Source organism: Montipora foliosa, chromosome 10 (genome assembly GCF_036669935.1).
Source record: "Montipora foliosa isolate CH-2021 chromosome 10, ASM3666993v2, whole genome shotgun sequence".
Classification (NCBI taxonomy): domain Eukaryota; kingdom Metazoa; phylum Cnidaria; class Anthozoa; order Scleractinia; family Acroporidae; genus Montipora; species Montipora foliosa.
In genome coordinates, this window is record NC_090878.1 from 26232996 (window position 1) to 26242995 (window position 10000).

A 10000-nucleotide genomic window follows, 5' to 3' on the forward strand; every position below is an offset into this window, starting at 1 on the left:
GCTTACACCTGGGACAGATCTGACCTGGAAGCAACTTGGCTTAACATTACAATGAGATCACAATCGTTTCTAGTTGGCTGCATCCACAGACCACCCAATGACCCATCCTTCTTCCAGCCTTTTAGAGAACTGATTGCTGATATATGGCTAAGGAGAAAAAATATCATCCTAGTTGGCGATTTTAACTGTGATCTGTTGCCCAAATCTCATAACAGTGAGTCTGACTATGGAAAACGTCTACAAAGGATACTGAACAATTGTGGGCTAAAGAACATAATAAATAGTCCAACCCGCGTAACCGCAACTTCAAAGTCTCTTATCGACCTCGTAATCACAAGCCAACCCTCAAAAACCAAAATCTCTGGCTCCTTTGACCTGGGTATTTCCGATCACCACTCGATATTCGCCGTTTTCAAAGTAGTCCGAAGCAATGCTAAACCTAAAATTATTAGTGCAAAAAATTACAAGTCAGTGGATGTTAAGCAGCTTAAGCGTGACTTTGATCAAGCTCCCTGGCATGTATTGGAGATATTTGATGAAATAGATGACAGCGCAGGTTTTTGGCAATGCCTGTATGATGAAATTCTACACCCCCACCTTCCCTCAAGAGATGTCAAGATTAGAGACAAATCTCTTCCTTGGATCAACACCTCAGTCAGAAAAGAAATGAATAAGAGATATAAACTCTTGAAAGAGGCAAAATCATCTGGTGACCCAGCAAAATGGAAGTTGTATAAAGAGAAAAGATATGAAGTAAAAGAAACTACTAAGGAAAGCCGAAGCTGCTTACACCATTGGAAGAAGCCTCCAACCCTTGAGAATTTTGGAGCCTGACTAATGAAGCCTTGAGAAAGCACAAAGCCAAGAACGTAAGTCCAATTTCCGGTCCTAATGACGAGATAATGACCCACAATCTAACTAAAGCTGAGTATTTCAATGACTATTTTATCAATATTAGCGAAAACTTAACTAAGCAACCTGATCCCCTGGACTCATCAACTCTAAACAACTTCATCAACAGAATTACTCCAACCAAAGAGAACGTTGATTTTCGCTGGGATCTAATAAAGGATAAGATTAAGAAAGCTGCTAACCCCAAGAAGGTTACCTGTCCCGACAACGTATCGCCGAGGGACTGGTCCCTGATTGGTGACTCTGCTACTCACAGTCTCTTACCGATCTTTAATAAGACTGTGAATGAGTACGACTCATCTTTTCCATCAACCTGGAAATTGTCACGTGTTAATCCCATTTTTAAGAAAGGTTCGCCAACTCATGTCAACAACTACAGACCCATATCCCTTCTCAGTATCCCAGGAAAGATCTTAGAAGATGTTGTTTGTGACACCTTAAAGTGCCCCTGTGACCAAAAAATCAATTCACATTTTCCTTTGGATTTCAAAACTATGTTAACAAAACACTAAGTGACCCACGTTTTAAGCTTTGATTTCAAAAAGACACCTCTTTATTTTAACTGTAATTTTCCTATTTAATGGTCCGCCATTACTAGCATTATGTTCTTGAGAGAGCTGGATCGAGGAGAAAATGACGTCAAAGGCTCACTAGTTTAAGAATGCAATACGTGTGTGTGCCGCAGAATTAATATGCAGCACGGGGGTTTTGGCCTTTCAGACTTTTAAACTCACGCTTTGCATATATAAGCTGCGTTCACACGCTGAAATTTTAAGCTAGTGAGCCTCTGACGTCACTTTTCCCTGGATCCAACCGTCTGAGGTCCAATCGGTCAGTTTTCAACGTCAGCAATGGCGGACCGTGAAATCCAAAACTTACACTCAAAGTAAACGGCCTTTGGATAAAATTCAAAGCTCAAAATTTTGCCACTCAGGTGTTAAGCAAACACACTTTTAAAATCTGAAGGAAAAAAAGAAGTGGTTTTTTGATCAGAGGGGCACTTTAACAAACACCTGGAAACACATGGCTTGTTAAGTCCCAGGCAGTGGGGATTTCGAAAGAACTACTCTACAGAAAGCCTGTTACTTCACCTAACAGAAACATGGAGAAGTGCCCTGGATAATGGTCTTCAAGTCGGTGTTCTCTTCATAGACTTCCGGAAAGCATTTGACACTGTGAACCATACAATTTTACTAGAAAAGCTAAAAGCCATTGGTATCTCAGGCAATTTGCTTTCCTGGCTTGCTGACTACATGTCAACAGTTCGTTCAAATTTCAGGAAACAAGTCAGTGTCCACAATAGTCAGGTTTGGGGTACCCCAAGGGTCAATACTGGGACCCAAGTTATTCTCAATTTTTGATAACGATCTTGCTGAATCAATAACGAGTGGCGAACTGTATTTATTTGCTGATGATACAACTATCTACACTGTCGGTGAGAACATTGATGATATCATTCATACGCTACAATCTATATTGGATCAGGTTTACACCTGGTGTTTATCAAACAGACTTGTAGCCCACGATTCTAAATCAGAAGCCATGATTATCTCCAACCAGACCTTTACTGGCCCTTTGCCACGCCTACGATATGGTGATAGTACCATTGAATATAAAGCTTCAAATAAATGCCTTGGATTAACCATCGACAACAGGCTTTCATGGCAAGAACATACTAAGAATGTTTGTGACTCCTTCAGCAAGACAGTCGCTGTTTTGAAACGGATTAAGTTCTTGCCAAAGACAGTCCTGCAAACCATTTATTATAGGACAATTTTACCAAGTGTTTTGTACGGTATTGTCGTGTGGGGCTCGTGTTCTCAATCTTTGTTGGATGATATCGACCGCATTCATCTGAGAGCAACTAAAATTATCCATGGCTTACACAGAGAAACCCACAGTTCCGATGTCACAACTACAGCTCTCTGGAACCCAATAATTTCGTTTTATATCAAGAGACTATTAGTTATTAGTTTTAATATTTACAATGGAACCACCATTTATCCTCTGAGATACTTGATAGTTAAACCTGAGACTAATATAATTTTAGAAAGACTGCAAATATTGAGGTTCCCAGGACACGGACTGAGATCGGCAGATCATCTTTTAAGCACAGAGCTGCCCTGTGTTGGAACCTCCTCCCTAATTCCTTTAAAAACTCTACTAGTCTAAGATGTTGTAAGAGGTTAATTAGGGAAAATAAGAACTTTCTAAAAACCCTAAGTCTTGAGAAAGCTTCCTGTAGCATTTCTTTTAGGTCAGTGGACTTTAAATATTTTTAGATTTTCAGTTTTACATGTAATACTACTGCAGAGGCCAATCATGCAAGAAATTCTCATATTATCTCAGTAAGTAATTAATACATTTTAGCTTAGAAGTAGTTAGTGCAGGTCCACATCAGGACTTTAGTCTTGCCTATTTTGTAACCTGCTCAAATAAACTATGTATGTATGTATGTATGGCAGGGCTGAAAGATAAGTAGAGCTGAGTATCATCCGCGCACGCGTGAGCTGTAGGTAGGTGGAACTTTAGAATCTCAAACAGCTTACTCGAATAGATCATAAACAGTAGTGGACCTAAGCATGATCCCTGCGGAATTCCGCACTGCAGGTAGAATTTTCGTGAAAGGGTTCCGTTGATTGAAATTTGTTGTGATCTTTTGCCTAAATACGATTGAAATTAAGAAAGGGCTGTTCCTTGTATGCCAATCACCGATTGAAGCTTCTGCAGAAGCAGATCGTGGTCAATGGTGTCAAATGCCGCACTGAGGTCAAGCAAAACAAGGATTGTCACATGTCCACTGTTCATATTGGGAAGCAAATAATATTTTACCTTCAAAAGTGCAGTTTCAGTGGAATGATATTTACGATAACCTGACTGTAATGATGGAAAGAGACCGTTAATAATCATTTGATCAGTGATTTGTTGGCTACTGCATTCTCAGTAAGTTTCGATACAAATTGCAGGTTGCTAATCGGGCGAAAGTTCTTCAAAATCTTATGATCCAAGTCAGGCTTCTTTAACAATGGGCGAACTAGTGCGTTTTTCCAACTCTTGGCGAAGACTCCTGATTGCAATGAAAGGTTGACCATCTTTTTGATTATTGGCAACAAGGTGTCAACACAAGCGGGCAGAACTGAAGACGGTATGGGGTCTAGCGGACAACAGTTTTTATTAGAAAAAGCAATGAGATCTGTTATGCCGTCATTGGAGAAAACAGTCAAACTGAGAAAGGATGGTGCCTGAATAACGTTTGGTAGCCACAGGAGAAGGCATGAGGGTGTTGAGAGGGGCAATGGGTGTTGAGTTTATTCTTGATGGTTGAGATTTTATGAACAAAATATTCACCCATTGCATGTGCCAGTGCAGATGCATTGTCGTGAGGTGGTAGCAAATTGTCAGCTTAAAGGTTAAGAAGGGTCTTACTAACTCTAAATAACTTCGCTTGATCGTGGCAATTTTCTGCAACGAGGTTCATGTAGTACTCTCGACGGGCATTGTTAATTAAGACCATCATGCGGTTCCTTTTAGATTTAAATAAGTAGAGGTCAGGTATTTGCCTGGAGGACCTCCAACGCTGTTCGGCAATTTCCTCTTTTCACGTTTGGCATTCGTGATGTCATCATTAAACCAAGGAGAGCGAGATCTGATAGTGATGGAGCGAGACTCTAGCGGTGCATGCCGATTAAGCACAGATGATAGTATGCTATCAGATGATAGTATGCTATCGTAGCAGTTGACCAATGCGTCCAAGTCTTCAGGTGGATTTTGACATAATGAGGATGTACCGATGTTGTCAATGAAACAGTCCATATCGATGGACTTTACTTTCTGGTAAACAACTTGTTTAGCAGTGGATTTAGGACGTTCAGCCGTGAGGTGGCAGATTACCACAGCATGATCAGAGAACAGCGTACCGACGTGCGGGGGAGCAGCTATAATGTCATCCGAGGAACGAGTGATAATTAAGTCCAATGTGTTGCCATGCTCGTGAGTAGACTCCGTTACATGCTGACTCACTGCCAGACTCATGGACTCAAGCAAGTCTTTAAATTTGATAGCATTATCGTCATTGGACATGTTGACATGTATATTGAAGTCTGCTCATTAAGGAGAACAACGGATTCCAGGAAGTTTGCAAACGCAGTTATAAAGGTAGATATGATGACAGGATGAGTGTGAGAGTAGGGCGGCCTATATACGATGATAACTCTCAAACGCGCAGTCGGAGTAGAATCCAACCATTCAGCGAACTCAAAAGACGATTCCTCAGAACTGTTCATCCGTGTGACATCCAAGCAGTCTCTGAAAAACAGTGCTACAACGCCTCCTCTCCAGTTACATCTTGGAGAGTGGAGTAGCTTGTAGCCAGGAACGGATAATTCAGCGCGTGCAGTAGTATCGTTGCGGGTTAACCAGGTTTCGGTCAATCAACAAATGCTGCAGATTTGTTTCTAAGAGTTCTTGCACTGAGACAGCAAAATTGAAGTTCACAAGGCGACCTGTTAAAAGGTCCAGAGTGACCAGGAATAGGAGAAGGATCCGAAGACTCCCTCGACACGCTTGTTTTTTTTTAATTTCTTTTATTTTTTTTATTTTTTGAATTTAATACGTACATCAATTTACAAAAGTATATACATAAATCAAGAAAAAAACACGTTATAATATACTTAAAAACTCACACGCACATTTGACACACTCGTACGCACACATCCACACACTCATACGATTTACAGATACCACACCCACGGCCCCAGCCCGCACCAAGCAATAAGCCAGCGTTTACACGAACGCGGTTTCATTTGTAACCGCATCGATTTCGAAACTGTGTCAATTTGAAACCGGTGCCAAAAGTGGAGCGTTTTCAAAACGATGCGGTTTCATCTGTCGCGTAAACAGCGAAGCCGCATCGATTTGAATACGGCTACTATAATGAATTTAGCACGTAGTGCAGCGTTCGCTTATACCATCACGACTTGGATTTTCTGGCGAAAACGGTTCCGCGTAAACACTTCCTAACCGCATCGATTTTGAAGCGGTTTCGAAGTCATGAAACCGTGTCGATGTGAAACCGCGTTTGTGTACACGCTGCCTTCATTTAGAGGTTATAATGTGAGAGGAAAAGGGGGAAGTCTTCTATCCTCGGAAGAAGGAAGCGTGTCTTGCAAGTCCAGATGTACATTCTTGCATTAAAAAACAAAAACGGATGATGTCTATGATTAAATAGGTGAGACTTCAAACCTATTACCAAGGATGGCGTTAATTCGGGTGAGCATTGCGGAGTTTCAAATTTCAGTAACCATTCCTTAAACTCCGCCAAAAACGGGATAATATGGTGCGGCTCCAGAAAAGGTGAACCAGTGTCTCAACTTCGCATTGACAAAAGCTACACAGATTAGTGTTTGTCAAGTTGATTCGCTGAAGAAAGTCACTGGTCGCCAATCTCCTGTGCAACAGCTTAAATTGAAAAATGCGTAGTTTGGTTATTTTAGTACACTGAAAAGGTGACTGGTAAACTGCTGCCCAATCAATCGAGTCGTTCTCTTCAATCGAGCAGTCAGCGCGCCACTTCTTCTGGATGTTTACGGGATTCTTCTTTTTTCTTTCTACAAGCGTTTTATAAATAAATCTACTTGGTTTATTTGCCTTCAGAAAGTTTTGCAAAAAAACGCCACTGCTTTTATCATCATTATCAGGAAGGAAATGTTCTTGGACAGTTTTGTGCAATAGCTTAATCGCTGATATTAGGCCATAGAAAGAGAGAAAACTTGGCTTGATATTGTAACGCCGTTTAAATTTTGTAAAAGATAAAAACCTGATTCCATTTCCATTAGATCACTAACTTTGAGTATTCCCTGAAAGTACCAAGTTTTGTAGTATGTTGGTTTATTCCCGACACGAATGAGAGAGTTAAGCCAAAGGCTCTGTGAAAGAAGGTGCTTGTTGGAAGAAATGCTACCCACATAGCTGTTTTCCGACCATACCTGTATTATCTCTTGCAAGAAAGGGTCCGATAGCCTGAAAAAAGGCTCTAAATCTTTTTTATGCAGATTAGCTTTAAAGAACAAATCACCAAAGAAAATCTGAAGTTGCGAATCCACAAATAATTTCCATTTAGCAAGGTTTTCTGAATCAAGGTACTTCTTTACTCAGCTTGCTTTTAGTGCCTTGGTGAAGAGTCTAACGTTGGTCATCCTTAGTCTTTAGTTTTGGTGCAGGGATGGCGCAGTGGTGAGAGCACTCGCCTCCCACCAATATGGCCCGGGTTCGATTCCCAGACTCGGCATCATATGTGGGTTAAGTTTGTTGGTTCTCTACTCTGCACTGAGAGGTTTTTCTCTGGGTTCTCCGGTTTTCCCCTCTCCTCAAAAACCAACATTTGATTTCATTTGCGTTAACTTGTTAATTTCAATTTACAGTGTCCCCGATTAGTGCTCTACAGCGCTAGAAGATTAGACACTGAAATAAGGTTCCTTTCCGCCATGTTCGTAATCACTGATCATTACATCGAGCCTAATTTTGTCTCCTTTGCCATCCCATAGAAAGTTGATCAACAGACTGTTAATTTCGTCGATGGCGCAATGGTTTGTTGGTAAAGGTGAAAGTAAGTAAGTTTACAGATGATCAGACTTTTTAACGCAGTAATTTTTCCAACAGTTCAGGGTTACCCAGAGGTCTGCTAATTTTTCCTCATAGTTGGCTTTCATTGTTGTCGTAGGATCAGTAGAAAGCCAAACACCTAGCGTATAAACTTTATCTCTTATCCACCTAAAATTTTTGTCAGGGCAAAATTTGTCCTCACTATCTTTATTTGCACCAATCCAGAGCACTTCCGTTTTTTTTTATGATTTAGGCGAAGGCTTGTTACGCTTGTTACCTTGAATACTAATATGGCGGTCTTGAATATTCAATAAGGACGACTTTGAAGGGCGATTTATACGATGCAAAGGTCCTCTCTCCGAAGAAACAATTGTATTAATCCGGTTTAAGCGATGATTTTCCTATCCGTGTTGTCCTCTCCAAGGTGCCAGCAGGTCGAAACACTTCAGCATATTCCAAACATGCGAAGGCAAAGATGGCCGACGAAATGAACCATGACAGCTCAGAGCTTTCCACGAATTTCGAATTGCCAAAAGACCGAATCTCGATAAAAAAAACATAGCCGGCTGTAATACTTACGAGAAGTTAATCTACAAATAAAAAGCTGCTAAAGCAACTGACTAGTAAGGAAAATAAATGGATATGTGAGAGCTCAAAAAAGTGCAGCCAACCGGCGCAGTTACATACGTATGATCTACATTTGAAGGGTGTTAATATACGACATTAATATACGAAAGGTCTTTTCAGTCAGGACAGATGAAACACATTGCACGGAGCTTTATAGAATGAAAAGGAGCTATCCCAAGCTATTTTAGCGCATATTCAAAACCCAAAATATGTCTTAATGTCAACCCAATTTGAATGAAAAAAAAAATAGAGTATTCATGTACATGTATCTCTCTGAACAAAAAAGGCAGATATTAATACCCTAATTCGTGCTCCAGAATGCTGGAAATGCATTCTTAGAGGCCCAAATTTCAAAATTTTCCCAGGGGAAGATGCCCCCGGATCCCCCTTCAAGCTCTTGCCTCTAGCCCTTGCAAAGCGTGACTTTGGAGCGCATTGCCCATTTCCCACCTACTCCTCAGACTTTGCCTCCTAATAAAATTCATATTGAAAAACCTGGCACAGCTTGTTGAAAAGTGTTCAAACTGGACTGAGCCTTCTTAACTGTTAATCCCCTTCCAAAAAGCATCTACGTCCAGATGTGCACTTCATTAGATGCACACCCAATTTTAACATCCAACATGGAGTGCCCCTTTCCGTCTAAGCCTTTGGTAACATTTTCCAACAATAACATAAGGGTAACGGTTAAAGGTTAGGGTTTGCTGTAAATTGCTTGGACAAAATCGCCAGCTACATGACTTTTTTTGTATGCAGGATGAAAACAAATCATTTTTTGTACCTTAACTGTGTGCATCTGCCTCAGACATGAGTTCATTGATTCAAGCATTTTCTGTTAAAAGAAACATTGTAGACATGTTAGAGCCTAAACAAAACAAAGTTATGCTTGCCTTTTAAGACTTGTCAAAGAATTATGTAACCGCTAAGTACTCAGACATTACAGCGTCTTTTACACATTTTAAAATTTTGCTGGCGACAAACGTGGTAAGGTAAGCTTTTCCTATACCTAAAACATCATTAACTACCCTGCCATTAAGAAAAAAATTAGCACAACAACATTGGTTCTTTATCATTTTTTATAAATAAGTGACACAAACAAGCATCAAAACTAAAACATTTTTGTCATCATTATAAGAAATTTGAAAGCTTCAGTTCAACTGCAGAAATCTACAACATACATGTAGAGTTAAGCTTCCACTACAAGACCACAAATATAATTATATTTTAAGATTGTCTTTGCCTGCAAGAATTCCTCATGTAAACTGATTGAATTCCAAACTGTTTTGTAATTTCCCATTTAGATTAAAAAAATGAGGTCTATCTCAAAAACCAAATCAAACTGTCTCAACAGAAGTAACAAAGGCACATTACTGTTCAACTGTTGTGGCTTTAATATTTCCAAAACAAATCCTTAACTGTGCAAATTAACTACAGTATACCAGTAATGCATGTCAGTCAGATCTAGGCTTAAACTATAGCACTTGTGAATCTTAAGCAAGCAGGTACCTGTCTTATGAAGATAAAAAGTTCATGAATAAATAAATTTAGCAGGTATAAAATGCTACTTCAAGGGTCTGCAAAGTTAAATAAATTTTGCAGCAATTTTCTTTCTTTTTTTCATGACCAATAGCCAGCAAGTCAAAGAGTCTGTGGTGAGAAGCAAATAGGCCAGCAAAGCGTGCATAACAATTAAATACATGTGTAACAATCTGATTTCCGTGTTTCCAAAGGAAATGAATGTCAATTTAAAAAATAGGTACGTATTGCGTATATTTGGTAGTGCAGTAACTTGACACAGCGCTTTATTCGATAACTGTCAACTGAGCTGTATTTTTGTTTTCCAGGACGTAATATTTAGCTCTAA

The 10000-nt window shown here is 39.9% G+C and overlaps 1 protein-coding gene across 1 annotated transcript in view; it reads right to left on the bottom strand.

Annotated features, from left to right (window-relative positions):
• The window catches only part of LOC137974280 (oxysterol-binding protein-related protein 9-like), a 146953-nt gene that overhangs the window by 49501 nt on the left and 87452 nt on the right, over nt 1-10000 (bottom strand). The window contains exon 8 of the mRNA XM_068821151.1: nt 8918-8968. Coding sequence (XP_068677252.1) covers nt 8918-8968 — 51 coding nt within the window. The remainder of the gene's footprint in view (nt 1-8917; nt 8969-10000) is intronic.